Source organism: Anser brachyrhynchus (assembly GCF_964034855.1).
Source record: "Anser brachyrhynchus genome assembly, chromosome: 8".
NCBI lineage: Eukaryota > Metazoa > Chordata > Aves > Anseriformes > Anatidae > Anser > Anser brachyrhynchus.
Window position 1 is genome coordinate 8430205 of NC_137702.1, and position 19339 is coordinate 8449543.

Here is a 19339-nt window from a genome sequence, read left to right on the forward strand (position 1 = left end):
AGTTTTAATAAAAAACATGTCACGACTTTTTATTTTCTTCGTGCAAATCAGCTTCTTGGATGTTAGGAAACATTGAAATGAAGATGCACATTCTTGATTTAGTGCCCTGTTTCTGTTCACTCTGATGAAAAGTTTACTTACACAGTCTCACGCTCCCTTTTCACAAAGATTGTGACTTGCTGTTTTTGAACTCCATAGGCTTTCCTATTTGCACACATTGGGGTTATCTTCCTGTTGATTTATTTCAGTGAAAAGAATTTCATGTGTGTAATACTTCCTTTAAAAAGAGAAAAATGAAGCCTGATCACTGGGAATAGAATAACTGTATAGCTTTTCTGTTCTGTAGGGACAATACAGACATTACAGAAATATTACTCAAGTTACAAAATCATCAACATTTTCTGTGCTTTGTATCTTATGCTGGAATTGTGGATGCATGTTGTTTATGCAGTGCTTCGAAATGTTTCTTTACGTGTACCCCAGAGGAGAAAAAGAATCAAATCCAGACATTGTATATGTTCCAAATAGACGGAAGTAATGCATGCTTCATAATTTAAAAAAAAAAAAAAAATCAGTGAAAAGCAAGTTGGAGCTTTTCAACAAGGAAATATTTCTTCTTTTTGTTTGTTTTTCCTCTTCCTCTTGCAGATTTAACTCTGGATGTCTTCCACCAGCAAATGGAGATGAGATCCATAAAAGAGTGAAAAATATTTTAAGGACACACAGTGCTAGACAGCGCCTAGTATTTGTAAGTTTGACTCAAACTAAATATTTTCTTTCTCCAAGATGGTTGAGGAAGACAGTTGTGCTTACAGTCTTGGATCTGTTCTGATGTCTTTTGAGGCAAACTTCATTGTAGAAATGCGGATTCAGTACATAAGCTGAACTTTTTCATGCTGGTTTCAGTAGCCTCCTTATGCGGAGCCTTTGGAGACAGGTGGCCTCCTCATAGGGTATAGAGGACAATTAAATTTTCTTTTTATCTGGTTCCCCTGCTTTCAGTTTAACCAAAAAATATGTTGGAGATCTATTAAAGAACATGAAGGGCTTAACATGTTGTGCAGCTGCACATCAACAGCTGCTTGTGTCCAGCTGTTGGAGAGCTAATATTATGCTTCAGATGCGTGCTTTTTTTTCCCTCCTAATTATGTGGCTTTCGATGAAATCTAATGAGGCCATGCCTGGGACCAGAATATTTTGTCCTTGAGGAATTTTGAAGTGTATTTTTAGTCAGATAGCAGTTTTTGCTACTGTGATTTTGAGAAACTCAGTTGTGGCACGGTATCTCCCTGAGCAAAGCATTGTACAAATTGAATGACAGGATTGTCTGTCTGCAGAGAACTTAGGGTCTTAAGTGTGAGAGGAGGTAAAGGAAAGGTAAGGTAAAAGGATATAAGGATGAGAGTAGGTAAGATTAAGATAAGGAGCTCTGATGAAATTATTATTTTTGTCTGACAATCTACCACACTGATGTTATTGATCGGTTCAAAGAGAGATGAGTTACTCAAAGTGGGGAAAGATCTTTTTTGCTTCAGTTTCTCCTTGTAGAAAAAGGAGTGTTGACAGAAATCTGCCTTCAAAAGTTGCTGCAGTTTTAAGTCGATATCGTCCCCAACTGTCCACCTTACCCCTCTGCCAGAGTTTACTACGTCTGTGGGAAGTGTGATGAAGAGTGTGAGAGCCTTGCCCACCCCACCTCAAGGTTCAATGTAGAAGAAGTAGGTGTAACACTAATTTGCTGATGTTTGAACTGTACTAGCTGGAATGCAATGACTTCAGTGACTACAGTAAACTCTTGGCAGAGGGCTGGGGCAGTAAAAGAAGGTTATCTTAGTCCGCTGCTGCGTGATATACTGAAGAACCTTGGCTCTGAATTCCCAATTTAGTTAGTTAGTTAAAATCAGGTCTACTTCCACTGAGTACTGTAAAATACGCCAAGATTGTGTTGGGCTTCCCCAGAAGGCCCAAAATCCAGGCTGCGTTGTTACACAGTGGATGAATGAGGTAAATGGGTCATCTTGAAAGTGAGGGAGTAGCAAAGGAAGTGCACACAATGGGGTGAGTAGATTTTTGGCTCCACTTTGGATCCTCGTCCAAACTTTGAGAGTTTACAAAGCATCTCTTACTCTTTTCTATTCCAAAGAACATAATGCTAAACAACCATTCCCAGAAGCATCCATCTGTGTTTTCCAAAATTCAGTTTCCATAGTGCTCTGTAAAAACAGCGTGACTGGAGCTCTGCTGCAGATTCCTTAGGGTGTCCACTGTAGCTTTCCAATGTGACATTCTGACAGTATCATAATGTTTCCATCGTTCTTTGCTTTCCAGAACATAATTTGCCTCAGGCAAATTCTGCAGAGTTTTATTTACCACTGTACCCCATTTCCTCTACTCGGTGCTTTATAGTCTGTGACTGTTGAAGGAAGAGAGTTTTCCTGTTTACAAACACATATTACCTTTGTATTTCACCACAATAAATTGTTAGGTTTTTCCACATCCATGCTCCTGCTATGCACCTTGTTCTGCATCTTATTGCCATCTACCACTGACTTTACTGTCTTTTCTTCAAGTTTTGTGTTACCAACAAGTTTCATTATTTTAACTTACTTTTTTCCAGTTATTTGTGATGTAGTATGAAAGACGATTTTGTTTACTAATCTTTGCAGCTATTAGCTTCTGCTAAAAGCATCACTTAATACCATCTCTGACGTAGTGTCTTTGCCCTCTGCAGTAATGTGAGTGTGGTTGAGTGTGGATGGAATTTCTACCATCCTGTCTCAGGTGGGCAACTGGCTTGCTTCAAATGAAGTGTTTCGTTCCATGTTTACCTAAGAGGCCAAATGTGGGTTTATTAATATCTAGATAGTATTTTGAAGGTCAGATTGCTTCTTAGCAACCGTTAAGAATACCACTGAAAGATCCTTAGATATATTTTTAAAACTTATTTTTAATGTTGGGTAAGCATGTTCTTAGCCCTGTGTATGGAATGGATGTATTTGGATGGATAGAAACGTTTCTACTTGGTAAAATCCAGGACGTAGGTAACAGTAGCTCATTACAAAAGTAGTTAATTCATTAGGGTTCTTCTTTGGTTCTTTTTTTCCCCATCTTCTACAAGAAACAAAGTAAAGCAGTGAGCAACAGGTTTCATAGTATTTAACCAACATGTTTTGGGGGATTATTGAAGCTTATGCTGTCTGCATGGTTCTTTAGATCTACAATGTCTAGAAATTCTTTCCAGTTTATTACCTGAAAAATATTAGCTGAGTTGTGCTGAACTTAATTAAAAGTGTTCATAAATGGCATTTGGCTCATTACACTTTGTCCCTTTCTCCCCCAAGAAATGTAAGCACTTTAATAGTTTTCTAAGTGGAAAGAATGTATTTTTGAAATGAGATCATTGTAATCAGAAACCAAGGTAATGAGAATTTGATTTTCTGGTGTGCTTTTTTTTTTTAGAATGAAAGTAACTCATCACAAGGAGACTTGACTAAGACAAGAGACTCTTCTCATAAAGCGCATTTATCCATGAGTGAACTGCAGAGCAGGTATGGAGTTTCTCTCTGACCAAGAGAGAACAGTCATACTCACGATATTGCCCTTTAAATTTAGCTAAAAATTTCTTTTCCTATTTTGAGCTATGTGTTATATTGCACTGGGAAAAGGCTTCCGTAGGAGTTAGTCCTAGCAAGCTTTTTCACCTAAAAGCAAAATACAGTTAATTATCATCATACCTTTCATGGTGTTTGGAACTGTGTCAGTATAGTCTTCATAAAATTCTGATTTTAGAGCTGGGCTTGGTCATAAAAATGATCCGTGGGCAGTAGTTGTTGGATTTTATAAGCCAGAGAGTAAATGTAACTTTAAAAATATCTATTTGATGATCTTTCCTTAAAATTATGGGAATGCAAAAATAAATTGAAACTTATTTCATAATAAGGCTTTTGGGTGAGTTTTTTTTTTTCCAAAAAACATGCTGGAAAAGAGAAGCATCTTAAAAAAAAAAAAAAGGCACTGCAAATGCATAGAATGGTCTAGTGATTCGGTGTGTCATACTTCAGAAGACATTTTGAAAACCTTGTTTATATAAATTAATTATTGTGTGTGCTCCTCACATATATATCTAGGTTTTCATTTGAATATTTTACTTAAGACACTGATTGTTTTGGTATTTGAGAACTTCTGCAATAGAAGTTATCAGTCCTGATGTTCTCTATGTACATGCACAGTATTTTGTAGAACATTCTGGATACTTCTTGGAAGAAAGATACGAAGCAATGCAAAGCATTTAGGGTTGTATGGATTTTCTGTTTTTCTTTATATTAAGACAAAGTCCTAGAAATGTGGTGCTAAATTAGAGATTGCTTGACATTAAAAAAAAAAAAAGCTTATTTAAATAATTAGTGATGCAATATTTTGTAACATAGGCTTCCCAAATCACCACTGTATACCACCAAAAAGAGGGTTAGTTCAGTATGCATAGCATAGTGAACTTCTACTTGAGATTAGTAAACTCCAAAGAGTTCATCTATTTGTTGGCTCTTTTTTTTAATTCCTGTAATTTGTGGTCACTGCTGTTCAAGGGATCTAGTAAGTCTTAGATTCTTGCATGAACGTGGAGTTGCTCCTGAAGTTGTTAGTGTTTCTGTACCTGTGCTCACTCCTGTACTCTGCATGTAGCCTTTTTGCTACCTTATCCTTTGTCCTGACAGCTGCTGCAATTAAATTGTGTAGGAGATGTTTCTGAGAGAGAAAGTGCAAGTTTGTGTTTTGAGGCAGCTTTGGGAGTTTGAGATTGATGCTGAGACTGCAGACTATGAAAAAAGAAGAAACAAATCCTAATACTAGAGAATCAAGAAGTGATGGGGATATAAAATGTGGCACTCAGCTTGGGAAAGGACCGGTCCTTGGGTTTAGAGGCCGGCAGTACTAATCCCATTCACTGAAGGGTGAGAAATAAAAAGACTCGAGGACAGTCTGATTGCCAAGTGTTTGCCACAGTGCTCATAAACAGGATACAAGGACAGAGAAAGAGTTCATAGAAGGACATGGTACTGTCGACCAAATGTTGGCAGTAAAGCAGATGATTGAAAACCACTGGGAGCAAGGAAAAGGTCCGTGTTTTGTGAAATATTTAGTATATGATTCACTCAGAAAAGAACTTCTGGGACTCTTAAAGGAGATGTATGATGGAACAAAAGCATATGACAGGTATTTCAGAGCAGGGAGTTGCGTGCAGAAATCCTGCTGTTAATATGATTTGTGAGTGTAATTCCCGGATTGCTTAGCTCAGGTTGTCGGTTGGTTTCCAGTTGAGATAGGAGAGGGACTCTTCTCTAGGTTGGTTGTATCTGTGTCCACACCAGTGCTAAGCATCTCACGTGCAAGGTCTGGCTAATGGGAAGTGCATGCACACACACGCACTTAATTCTTTTTCGGAAACAGAATAAGGAATTTGTGAAAGTTGCTATTGTTCTTTGAAGCTTTCTTTTACTGCAGTCCTAAGTGGTTGGGTTTTGAGTGTCTCTATGTAGATTCTGCTTTTAGTAGAGGAAAATGAAAGTACAAAGCTCAATACAGGAAATGGATTCTAAGAAAAATGATGTAAAGCTGCTTATTGTATAGTTGCAAGTGCTGTTCCCAGTGCCATGCTTATTTGTTGGACTGAGAATTCTCAGTCAGAACTGAGGTAACGCAGACCGCCAAAAGGAGGTGGTAAAAGTTCAACTGTTGATGGGTCTCCAGAGTTTTGACTTGTCTACACTTAACACAGACCTACATAACTTTTCTATTGATTTTGCTGTTTGGTAGGTTGGTTTAATTGTGTCCAAACTGTAGAGCACAGATCACCCTCTCCAGGATGATAAGCAGGTTTAAATTTTCCTCATGCTGTTGACTGACTTAAAATGTTGGGACTTTATTTTTATTTTTTGAAAAAAAGCATGAAGGTGACCTTTCTTCCTCTTCGATATTGGAGTCACTTAGAGATTTTTGTTGTTTTATGTGGTATAGATTGATATGACCATAATACTACTTTTGTTTTCTATGGGAGAGAGAATCTTGGAAATGTGAGTTTAAAAAAATGATAATGCTGATTTTCCTTTTCTTACCTCACCATTTTCCCTTCTTAAAATGAAAACCTTATGCTTTAATGCAGCTAGCTGCAAGTATATTTGTGCGTCCTCTGACACAAGCATTCCTTCTTGTCATGCATGTTTATTGATATGAACTTGAGGACAAAGTTTTGAGGATTGGTTTGACCATAGTAGATTAATAAATGATATGTATATAACAAAATGTAAAACTTCTCTGTGAAATGTATTTCATTTCGTAAGGGAAGATGGTCACCATAAGCTTCACATTTCCAGTTTCTTTTTGCAGACTTGCAAGCCTTTATGAAAGGCTGAAGATAACTCAGTTCTAATCTTTAAGTGTCATAGGTGCCTAAGTCTCCAAGGAAATGTGAAAAATGTCACTTTAGTAGTCATTTTCTGCTGATGATTTTTCATCTGTTTGTTTCATGCTTTATTACAGTAAAATAACTCCTTTTGTTATATAACACAATCTTTTTCTTTGAAAGTCTCAAGAGAAGCAAACACTCATGAAGTTTAGCTATACATACTTCAGATTTGGCAGTGTTTTGCAATGATTTTCAGAGAATAAATTTCACTTCATAGATAAAGGAAATAATATCTCAAAGCAACTAAACTATGAGACTGTGTTTGGTATTAAAACAGTGACACATAAGATGGGGTGGGGAAGGAACACTCGATTGCCATTATATCATAATGTATCTCATAGAATACTTAATCCAAGATGCTTCCGATAGAACACTTTACAGCTGCAACCACAGTAATTTAATATACCTCTGATAGATTGTCTTCGTATTGAAATAGCTGCTTGTGGTTACGTTTTGACCTTCAAAGGACACAGAAATCCTACTGTGTTGCTCTTGCATAGGCTCAGTGCCTAGTCACACTGCCTGTCAAAAAACAGCAAAATGACTGCATGCTCTTTTAGAATTAATTCTCTTTCTATTTGGGAGGTATTACCAAGTCCACAAGGATAGGTGGGGGAGAATGTGTGAATGAATAACGTAGGGTGGGCTTCCCATTTCTTAGATGTAGTTGCAGTGCAGTTTTTGTTTCTGCCTGTGAAAGGTAATCTGTGGTTAGCAGCTTCACATTTGGATTTCTGCTTCTGCATTTGGATTTGTACTTCTGTTTCCTCTTATTTATCTTTATTTGATCATTATTTCATATCTTCTTTGTGTTGACAGTTCACCAGTGCAGCGGAACACCACTGTTCACTTGGATAACGGTGAATACTGGTCCAGTCGTGCAGCTGTATACAAAGGGAAGTCTCACAGAGCAATCTTTGAAGACAGTCTCGAGAAAATATATAGAAACATGTACCGAAAAGCTTCTGGCACTGTTTCAGACCAAAAACCACACTCCTGATAGCAATCTAGCTGGAAATGCACAGTACACAATGTTGATATTTCTTACGAAGACAATTTTTATGTGACAAATATTTGTACTCTATTTTTAAGGTATAATTATGGCTAGGCAGGATTTTGGAGAAATGGGGTTTTGGCCTGAGTTGCCAAATGAATGCTATTAGCAGAACCACACACGCCCCACTCCACCCCATGCACCACTATCAGGAGCAACACCTCCCCCCTAAAAAAAAAAAAAGTACTAAGCCCCTCCACAGTTAATTAAGATGGTGTTGCTCCTTTGAGACTATCAGAAAATAGTCATTTGAAGACAAATAGGTCTGCTGGATATTCCTGTCTGACATAAGTCAGGTTTCAGCTGCAGTCAATTATTATTTAAATAATTAAATCTATTTAGTAACATAAATAGAATTGGTTGAAGAAGCAATATGTCCTAGTGTTCAGAGAGGGTGTCTGAGGGGGAGGCAAATGCAAGTGTTGATATAAAAGCGTCTGCTCTGGGAAAGAGGGAATTGGAATGGTTTTCTAGAAAATTGGGTTTGGATTGTTTATTTTTGAGAAAAGCAGAAAGAAAACGGATACTGACCTACAGACATGCTTTCAAAGTAGTTTCAAGCACCTTTAATCACAAATTTTCAAATAATGTCAAATTTTAAAAGAAACCCACCTAGATCTTTGTATCAGAAGAAAAGTTGTCTTCACATACCCTACGTGTTTGAAAGTTTCCAGGTTTTCTTGAGTGCAGTCATGACATTTACCATTATACTTGTAATTTTTAAAAATACAAATAGGAAATGAGTGGGGAGGGGGAAAGACTGGAGCTAGTCAGCAAGCTTGTATATCCAGTACAGGCTTTCTGAAGTTCCTGCATCACAATCCCACCTAATTTGGAGCCTGTCCTTCCCAGCCTGCTGGGATCCTGTTGGCAAAAATCGCATCCTTTTTGCTAAAGGCCACCAAATGTTCATCAGCGGTTCAATGCTTTCCCCAGGGATGGAACCTTTTCAGCCTTGCATTGAACAGATCCCACATTAGCAGACCAGGGCAAATTGCCCATCTATTGAAAAGCAGAATGTTTTAAAAGGGCAAGTGTGTCCATCTCCTGCTTCTTTTTAGAATCGGGGGGAAAAAACAAATGCATATTCTGGCTCCTTCGCTGACTGAGCGAACAGATTCAGTTACACCAATGCCATATTACCTGTTAGGATTGGATAAAGCTTGCAGTACAGATGGCAGAACATCTGACTGTAACCTGCCAGCATGCAAAGATAAACAAAAAGTTGGTCTACTCTGCCTTCCATCCTTTAATGCTGCGACAACATAATTGATTTGAGAAAGCAGTTGGTGAGCAATTATGCTAGTGGGAAAGCACGTTGAAAGGCTGTGTGCTTCTGTTTCAGGAAAGGGGACTCTCAGAGGAAGTGTCTTCCATATAGACATTTCTATTCCTTGTAGCAGTTAAAGCAGTTGAAGTGGATTAACACTGATAACTTCCTGTCCCTGATGCCATTTAGCACATTACTGCTTTCAAAGGGCATTAGCTGCACAGTCTTATGGATAAGTGTTGAGGCACTCTATGAAGTGGTATACCTTTTTTGCAGATTTGCAAAATAAAACTTAACCAAGCCATGCTGCTGAAGGCATGATGGCTGTAGAGCATTGTGCTACCAGTACCTGGTATGCATTCATTAGTATGTTCCTGCTCTTTAGTAGTCCATAAAGGAATAGTTTTTCTTGCTGCTCATGAAAATAAATATATCCAAATGGTTCCTAAATAGGCACAGAATATTCTAAGAGATAGAACTTTCCAACCTTTTAGCTTAAAATGAAAATCTGAAATCTGAAAGTTGCTGCAGTTCCCTGTATGTGTCTGAGCCTTAAAGATTTGCTGTTCTTCTCATGGTGACCCAGTTTTCATTCAATATTATCTGTGTTTGCCCTTGCTGGTGTCACAGCTTAATGAAAGTTACTGTCTTCTGCAGGATGGCTCTCCCCTTTGGCCTCATCTCATTCTATGATACAGAAGTACTGTTTGTTTTTTCCCTCCCCAGCAATCCAGCATTGCAAACTTTAGTCCCATTAGCTCAATGTGTAGGAGGCTGAATGCTGAAGCTTTGGGATTTTTTGCATGTGGATAAGTAAGGACATAAGTTGCCATGAATTCAAGACATGAGGAAGGGATGAGGGAGGTTGGAGGCAAATGTAGAAGACCAAGGTAAGATTTCAGAGGGGTCCAGAATCTGGGGAGTGTGTTTAATTCCCCTAACTAAAGAAGCAAAGCATACAGTAATATGGCAACCTTTCTTCTTCCATCAAAAGCTAAAACTAGATAGGAGTAAAAGAAGAAAGTGTCATATATTGAATTCTGACCAGTATGAATATTCTCACTGAAGCCTTTGAAGGCAGCATAGCAACAAATGAAGCAGATAGATTATCAGTGTCATTGGCCCTGCTCCAGCTGCGGAGGGAGATGGTGTGTACATCTTTCTGAGTCAGCTGCAGCAGGATGTGTGTTTCTCTCTTGGGTCAGAGTCATTCCACAGCTTATATGCTCTGATACGGCACAGTGCTTTTCCAAGCACTGTGCTGGAAATCCAGTTAGTTAATGGAAAACTTTTCTATGAAATGTGACTTAAGTTCTGAAGTACACTATCTGTCCGTAAAATCTTCAGGCCACTTGGTTTTTTAAAGCTTTTGGCCCCTTCCCTGTTTCCTCAGCTACCTCTTCTATTAATACACATATAGCTCAAGTGCACTGAGCACTGCTGCTCCTTTGCTGCTGCAGTGTGTGGTAAGTATAGGTTCAGGCGGCAAAGCAGTGTAGTAATAAACTGTAATTGTTTAGTGCACCTTGCTTTCTAATACAATTTAAATCACTTCTATCAAATGCACATTTCTAGGTTCCTGAGTGGAGTTTTAAATAGCATTTTTTTATGCTCATTCCTGTCTTTTTCCATCCACAAAGTGGTCTGTTAGTGACAGTGAGATGGCATAACTCCACACCCATCGTTTTACCTACTGAAGGAAAGCTACCTACTTGAGTCTAGCAATAATGGGCTAGATTAAGAGAGAATTAGTGTGCTTTCTATCAAGTCTCTCTTTCTATTGTCTTCCCCAAGCTATTACAACCCATGAGTATTTTCACCAAATGTTTTGCAGAATCCAGTGTTGCTTGCAGTATGCGATCTAATCAGTGTAATATTTTAATGACTTTCATTTTAATAAATCAGAGTCTGCTTCCAACTTGCTCCCTCTCCTCTCTCCTACAAATAACTTAATATAGCTTAGGACCTTGGGGTGGCTCAGTAGGCAGGTAGTTTGTCTACTCATTCGGTAGGATGCCAAATCCTTTGCTGAGTAGTAGTTGCTTTGGAAATCACTCAGTCATTGACCTGTTGTGGATTAAAGGCAAAAATGTCAAACTCTTTAACGATTTGCCTTATCAAAGTTTTCAACAAGAAGAAAGGAAGCTTAAATTGGTCCACTGGGGACAAGAGGCGTAGGGATGGATAGAGTAAGGAACAGCTTCGTGAGATAGATGGGCAGGAGTGTTCATACCCCAAATCTGAGAGGCTTAGACGATGAGGACTGCTCTTTAGACTGTGCATCGCGTTTGAATTTTACTATTGCTTAGGGGGTTGCCAAAATGGTGAGTGGAGAAAGAAATTACCTACAGAGGTTGGGAACCTGTTTTGGGGGTAAAATAACAGAACTACTACCTCTGATCAGTGTTAAATTAATAGTCTATGCTAAAATCCCTCTTAACATTGTTACCTCAGCTGTAAAATGGGGAGTTTGTGCTCTGCTGAAGCTTAACTAAATGCCTGTAAAGTGCTTTGGGATCCTGAAGTGAATGTTACAGAAATTATTTTGTGGAAGCCTGGCTGAAAAGTCCCATCTCATCTCCAGGTTACTAAAAGGACCTTATTTTAATTTTCCCAGTTTTATTATTTTTTAATTAGACAATTATTAAGCAAGTCTTAATCTTATCAAAATAGAAACCTGATAAATTTAGGAGACTATTGAAAAAGACAATGAACTGCTTTACTACATGTGCTTTCAGGAGTTTGTCTTCGCTGTGGATATCCTAACCAGCTTATGTCTCTTGGATGATCTTTGTTCATTATACTCATACTAACTGATCTTTGTTTGTAATCTTAATGCTTTAGCGCTTTCTTCTAAGTATGCTAACCAGCACTATTAACATCTATCGTGTTTTGTTCTCATCCTCTTCATAGGAAGTAAGGGGTGCAAAGGTGTGTACAACTTGACAACAGTGGAAGCGTTTCTGTGGTGTGTTGTAGGTTTGTCAGAGAAAGTAAGTTGGAAGGAGTCTCTGCCTTTTCAGTCTGTTTGCAAGGTATTATATAGTTCTGATCTTCCTGATTTTTAGAATTGAAAGTGTTTTCTGGAACACTGAACTATGCAACAAAATTCTTAGCTTCTTAACAGTGGCTGCTTGTATAAATCTTGTAATATGTAATGCCTTGGTCATAGGAAAGCCAACCATGATGTTAATTACTTCACTGTTACAGAGTGATCATTAACAGGATGCTGACAACATCTCAAGAGACTTAAGAGGAAAGAAATTTGGGGAAACTTTTAAATCAGTGAAAATTAGCTTCTTCACTGCTTAGTTGTAGTGAAAACAATTGAATCTAAGAGAGAACAGCATTTCTGTGGATTATCTTAAAAAGCTACCTCAGTGACAAAAATGATATCTGGTGTAGGTGATGGTCTCTGGTAGCAGCAGAGAACCAGTCTTTGCCCAGTTCCTTTGAGTTTCAACAAACAAACTAGTGTTGTGGGAAGTGACAAAGAGCATCTAATATCCTTGTTTCTGTTACATAGTGAATGATTAAACACAAACCCCAATGCTTTTTTGGTTTCTACTGCTTTGCCCATGGAATTCAAAACATTGTCAACCAAAACCCTTAGAAGTTGAGGCTGTAGCTCTGTTTGTTAGCAGTGTTGGCTTGCCAAAGACACGCAGTTTGTTCCTTATGTTTGTCTTCAGTGAGAAATTCTCTGAAGTACAGTGATAATTTGTCTGGATGACAACATGGAGGAACAGTAATCTTTCTCTTCGCTTTATCAGTGTGGAGATTTTTTTCATATTTCTGTTCAGTTCTGGGTAATTGTTTCTGACAGAGAGCTCTGCAGTCTGAGATGCGGAGATCTGGGCCATCTTCTCACCTCTTCAGGGGAGGGAGTTTGCTGTTGCCAAACAAGGTCTCGTTTGGTTCACAAGGATTTACGGAACCTGAGGATACAGCACAAAAGCTTTGTTCTACTATCAAACACTTGTGTAACCATGTAGCACTGATGCCAGGGAATGGACAGGACCACACGGGGTGGGGGTGGGAGGTTGAAAGTCGGGGTGGATTTGGGGAGCTGTTTGGTGAATGGCTTTCCATGGGTTATGGATTTGTTTACCATGAATTATCAGTGTACCCCACAACCTGTGAAACTTATAAATGTGTGTTGAAGTAACCAAAGCACCACCTATGTTGCTGAATGGTGGTAAATTCTAATGCTTATATTTGTATTGTTACACTGATTTCAATTTTGGGATGTTGAGTTAATTGTGTTGCTACTAAGACTATATGCATGAACTGCTTCATTCAGTACTCCAGTAGTAAACATTTGCTAAGAGGTTGCTTTCCCTGCTTGCCTTGTTTTCACCACAGTCATCTAGTGTTTACATACATTTTAGCCTCTGTGCCATTTTTGAAGGCTTTATTTGTCTCATTTACGTTTTTGGTTTGGATAATACTTAAATATGAAATCCATCTGTGAAACATATTGTATATTCACGTTGAGGGGTAAAACCAGTTTTTAATTAAAATTTTATACAGCGCTTGTATTTCACTTTGTCCTGTTTTATTATGAAACACTTCAATCTTCCTCCTAAAACACATATGTCTTGTGCGTTTCAAGATGTTCCTTGTTGCTCATGCAGAACCGGTTTCTGAGCTCTGTCAGCAGAGTGCCATATGTTCTGGGGTTCATTTAGCTTCTCTGGCGTTTGTGTAGGCAGCATATTGGATGTAGTGCAGCTAAGCTCTGCTCCATTCTTTTCTTTGTAAACTTGTCAAGAGATGAAAAAAGCAGGGAGAAGAAAACACTGAATAATACTTGAGTGATTTGAATTATCAATAAGTTATGGTAACTTGGCCAATCAAAACTAAGGTTTCTTGTGTACCTGAGGATTTTCCTTAAGTGTGGCTTATGCATAGCCTACAAAGTGATGCATCCCTCAGTGCTACCTGGTATTACACCCAAAATGAGTGCTGGAGATTGAGATATAACCCAAGCCATTTTGGAAATGACAGGCATTATAAGCTCTCTTAATTGTGCGTTGATCTCTTAGTTCTAAATAAAAAAGTGAGTAATAGCAGATGGGCATCTGAAGAGATTGTGCTTCTCTTTTTGTCTTCTGGCTTTGTGGAAAATAACTCTGCCCTGTTTAAATGCCTGGTACTGAAAAGACAAATCCTGAGACTGACGGTGCTCTCGTGGTGGTGATTTTTTTTAATCATTTTTCTTCCCTGTCCCCCATAAACCAGTAGGTACCATCAGTCTTTAATATACCGCTGGTATGTAGAAACACAGCCCTGACTGTTTATTGATAGTAGTCATACATTGTCAGATACTGATCTTATCTGCCAAATGCTTTTCAGAACTGCCGTGGTGACTGTGACAGAGGACCGAAGTATTCCTGTGATACTGTAACTGGAGCTTAAAAGATAAAAAAATAAATAAAAAGAAGAATAAACTTGCTAGCAGAAGTAATGCATATTAAACTGTTTCCCCTTTAGTGAGGTGTGAGGCCAAAGGGGAAGGGCTTGAGTGGCTGCTTGATATGAGTGCTCGGAGGAGTGGGGAGGGAAACTTCTGTGGTCCTGCCCTAAGGTCGGTCAGAAACAACCAGCTGGAGTGACATGAGTGTAAACCTGGTTGAAGTGACAGGCAGCTCAGCTCCTGGGACTCTATTTACATATGTTTAAAACAAACAGAAAAGCTGCCTTTGTTCCCCAGGAAAATTATTTACTTGGCATTCAGCTCATGTATAAACTGGAACTTCATTCATGGAAGATGTAGAAACAAAGCAACTGACATTTCTGCTTTGATGTGAGGCTGAAGCTAAGATTTGATTTTGAAATATGGAAGTAAATTGAAACTACCTCCAATTTAAAGGTGTTTTTTTTAATGACCTTAAAAGTTTTGTGAAGTTTTTTTTTTCCCTTCCCTTAGGGACAAGAAGAAATTATAACAGTAATCTTACTTATAGCTGTAGGTCTACAGAGACAGTGGCTGTAGGTTAATGAAAAATTGACACTGCTACTTGCCTGTGCTTCCAGCAGAATTTTTTTCTTCAAACTGATGTGAACTATTGCACTGCGTGAGTTGGTTATGAGTCTCACATATTAAATTGAATGCTGCTTTTGTGGAAGCTACGGGAGCAAGTCACAGCTGAATGTTTCGAACAACATGCCTGTTCTTGAACAAATGCAACAAAAATTAAGGATTTCTTAAAATGGTTGCCCTGGCCCCTCCCTCCACACCCAAAACTAAAGCCTGCCTGCTTAGGCTAAACCAGAAAGTGGCCGGAGGAATCGACCCCTGATGATCTGCAGCTCCGTAATGCATCCTGAGTGCTGTTAACCCAGCCCGACAGCAGTCTAGTGGCGGGACCACACTGCAGAGCAGGAACTGAGTGCTGCGTGTGCAGGTGCTCTTAGGTTTTGCGTCCACACACGTACTGTGAGGTACTCGAGCGCACGCCCTCCTGCGTGGCAGTGGGACTCCCTGGAGGACATCTTGTGGCTCACAGAGTGTTGTTCAAGTGCCCTCTCCAGGAGCATTTCTGCAGTGTATTTGAGGACAGCTTGCTTCTTTCACAGGAATAGTGTGCATAAATGGCACGAACTTAGCAGCTCAGGCTGACTTGGTTCGTACTCTGACATCTTAATATGCTTGTTGTCCTTGGCACGGTGGTGCCATCTGGTCTTGCTTGGACAGCTTATCTGTAATACTGCGCAGCATCATATGTTAGCTTTTGCTTATGAAATCTTGGGCTGTGCTTGAATGGCACACCGAGACTTTGGTGCCAGCCTTTGACCAGATGGCAGCTGCTGATACAACATCACCCCGTCTACGGTGATGGAGGTGGATACGCGGAGGTGCTGGAAACTTCATTTGACACACGGGGCGGGGGGAAGCATGAAGACTCCTTCAGGCATTATGGGGCATTTTTGGTCAGGAATTGGATGCCCATAGACTTCCTTGTTCCACTTGAAGGACTTCAAACCTATAACTGACTCTGGAAGTGTCCAGTACTTGGGTCGTGGGGCTGTTGCAGGGCAAAAGCGTTTTCCAGTTTTCCAGCTTTCCTATATGAGTTTCAAGATTCACTGGGTCAGGGGAAGGTGGAGAAAATACATGACTTTGAGGGTTAGGGTACACTTGGGGAAAGGCAGAGAAAAGGCTTTTCTTATTTGCTAAAAATTTGTTACAGACCTATACAATATTGACGACTTTTTAAATTAAAAAGAATCAAGAAGACTTTGTTAAGTAGTGATAAAATGTTTGGTTAAACGCCAACCACTTTAACAAGTGTGGTTTTTGTGGCTCCCCAGAGATACACAAATGAACACTTGGAAATCCTCTTGCCAATATGTCAGCGTTTTGAAACTGTTAAAGCTTGAGGTTTTAGCAGGGTTATTCTCTTTTGTCTGGGGTTTAAACCATTACTCCTACCCTAGTATCTGGGTACGATAAGATGAATCCACTGAAGGTAAGAAGTTGGCTTTATTGGAGTGTTGGAGAAGCACTTCTTGACTACATAATTCAAAATTGTTTTAAGCAATCTTCTCCTTTCCCCTCCCAGCAAGGAAGAGGAGTAACATGCCGGTGTTGGAAGCACTGGGCAGTGAGAAATGGATACGTGAGCTGCAGTACTGGGGGGAAAAAGCACAACGCTTCCAGGCAGAGAGCTGCGGAGGGGAGTGTCAGGATTCCCATTGCCTGGGATGGCCAGAGCTGGGAACGTGGGGAATGTCCTGCGGAGGCACAGCAGTGGTGGGAAGTTGAAATTCATGGGTATGATCAAAGTGATTCAAAAGCTATTTTTATTTTTATTAGTAGTAGTGGTGGTGGTGGTGGTGGTGGTGGTAAAAGTAGGAGGGAAAATCTGATGTGTTCTTTGGTGTGTATTTATTTTGTTAGTATTTTACTTAAGGGAAGAGAATAACCCAACACAAAGGAATAAAAGAAACCAACCCCTGTAAGCTCACTAGGTGCATTTCTTTTCCTAACAGTGACCAGAAGTGCAGAAGGGTGCTGGGACACCGTCAGCCAGGCCTCCCCAATAAGCCCACACGTCCCTTCCTCTCCCTCAGATCTCCCTGAGTTTTACCCTGATGTTTACTTCCCTGGGAATACAGGGAGGGCAATGGTCCCTGCAGGGAGGAGAGCTTGTGTTCCTGGATAGGATCCCCTTTAACCCAGCAAGCAGTGACTTCCAGCTGCGCTTCCCCTGAGCAGGTGAGGTCTGCGCACGCTGCTCCCTCTCTGTCCCAGAAAATGAGTGCAAGGAACCAGAGAAAGCACGGCGCCCTGGTTGCTAAGTTGCTCTCCATCCTGCTAAAATGTATGGAGTTTCATTTCTTTCCTTTATAATAAACTGTGCCTACCACAGCGTATATTCTTTTAAATAACATTTTAAAATATTTTCCGGTAAATTAAAGTGATGACATGTTTGTAGGGTTCATTGTTAATTTCATTTCCTTTGGCTCAGCCAGCCAGATAAAATGCAATGTTATTAATCTTTGTATAAAAGAAGATCCTTTGCCGAACAGTAATAAATGATCTTGATAGATTTGTCAGGAAAATGAATGATAATCATTTGCAGATAGACACAAGCCTGGTATGGAAGATTAATAAGAAAATATGTATTGGCATCATTAATAACATCTGCTGCCAATGGACTTGTATATTGGTTACAGCTCCGAAAGCGATGCGTTCTTGTTAGGATATTGCCATCCATCACGGGCCGTGAGGAGCGAGGCCGTGCCGCGTCCCTGCGGCGCTGACAGGCGGCTCCCCGGGAAGGGCTCTGAGGAGCGCGGCCGCAGCCGCCTTCCCGTGGGGCTGTCGTCGCTGCAGCCCTGCGCTGCCGGGCTCTGCCTCTCCTGGTGCCAGTGCCAAAGCCTCTTCCAGACCCTGTGAACGTGCTCCTCCTTTGCTCTGGGGGCTGTAGCTGGTTGGATTCGTGGATGATCCTGATTCCCTCAGGGGCTGTGCCCGGAAGGTGCTCCAGCACGGAGTGGCTCGGCGTGCAGCAGCCGCAGCACCTGGTGTTGGACATACGCCTTCCCTCAGAGGCTGCGCTTGTCCCACCTCATGTATCTCTAAAAATGTTCCTCTGAACCTGCCACAGGTGCTTAAGCACTTGTGTGGCTTCAGCTGACGTGGCTTTGAGACTGACCCTCTGCTTTAGTGGATGCACAACACGTTAGGAGGTGAAGCTCTTTGCAGTTACTGTGTTGGACTGTCATGGGCCTTGTGTTTTGGCCTTGCTCATCCCTGTTAGGAAAAGAACATTTTATTTTGGGCATGTAATCACTGCACCTGCAGAGCCTCAGGTGGGGTCTCGCTCCTTTACAAACCCCAATGTGTGCCTGAGACGCTGCCCGGAGCTGCAGTGCTCCCCGACACAGCGCTGCCTGCAGTGCTGGGGGCCAGGAGCCGTCCTGCCCTGCCATGCCCCGTCCTCATCCCTGCCCTCATCCCTGTGCCTCGCTGACATACAGGGTGAGTCTGAGGGAGAGCAGAGGGGCCAGCGAGGCCCCACTTGATGCAAAGAGGAGAGCAGGAGCTGGAGGCACCGTGTGTGTTCCAGTGCAACCCACGGGGAGACACCCATTGACCAGAAATTACCAGGGCTGGGAGATGCAGAGGGGAGCTAGGATGTCGGCAGACAAAAAGGAAGGAACAGAGGGACTAAAAACATGGAAAGGAAACCCTCCTCACCTCCAACCTTATAGGGAGGGAGAAACTCTTTTTTGTTTGTTTTTGATGTTTTTTGGATAAATATTGTCTTTTCCTGGAAAACACACATCAAGATGTTTTGAGACAACTGGTTTATTTTCAATAAAACATTTCAGTCTCCCCTCTCCCTGATGTTTCTTTTTCTTTTGTTTTGCTTTAATGGTTCAAAGTACAGTAGTACGTCACATAAATTTACCAATGAAATGAATTTCTGCTGCGGGGTGCAGAGCTGGCTGCATCTGGCAGTGTGGATGTCACAACTCCTTCTGTGGCCACGCTCAGGGATACTGCCACATCTCTCAAAGTATATTAGTTCATTTAACTGACTTAGGCATCGACATTTTAGAGGAAATGTTATTCGGGATCCACGGGGTGAGATGAGGAGCAGGAGAGTCAGGCCTTTTTGTCGATAGATAAAACTGTGTGTCATTAAAAAAAAAAAAAATTAAACTCCACTTCTATTTCCTGCAAAACTAAATTTTGAGGGGAGAAAAGCGTAATCTCAAATGTTAAAAAAAAAAAAAAAAAAAAAAACCTGCTGTGGTATTCCTCATCCCGCTCTGTGCTGCTTTTCCCATGGCTTTAGAGGATGTGTGGTCCAAAAAGCCAATAAAGCCATTGAGCTAAGTGCTGCTGAGGGGCTCTGTGGCTCAGGAGCACTCAGCGCCTCGCTGCTCCAGGAGAGGCGGCGCGAGCCTTGGTATTTCTAAATGCATTAGAAATGTGTCCATTATTATTAGGCATTTACCAGCTATTAATCACAGCTGGTAACTTGATTTCCTCTAAATGTTTTGAGGCACCCTCTGATCTGGGCACCACCTGCTC

At 40.6% G+C, this 19339-nt stretch overlaps 1 protein-coding gene across 3 annotated transcripts in view; it reads left to right on the forward strand.

The window, feature by feature from the left end:
• Window positions 1–13323, forward strand: part of SPATA6 (spermatogenesis associated 6) — a 43877-nt gene extending 30554 nt beyond the window's left edge. For 2 of the 3 annotated variants that reach the window (XM_080603548.1, XM_080603547.1), the window contains exons 11-13: window positions 649–748; window positions 3460–3548; window positions 7280–13323. In XM_080603548.1, coding sequence (XP_080459674.1) covers window positions 649–748; window positions 3460–3548; window positions 7280–7460 — 370 coding nt within the window. In that variant the 3' untranslated portion in view covers window positions 7461–13323. Of the gene's footprint in view, window positions 1–648; window positions 749–1639; window positions 1719–3459; window positions 3549–7279 lie in introns of those variants that run through there. The other variant, XR_013954626.1, reaches the window with a different exon arrangement.
• The last annotated feature ends 6016 nt before the right edge of the window (window positions 13324–19339 follow it).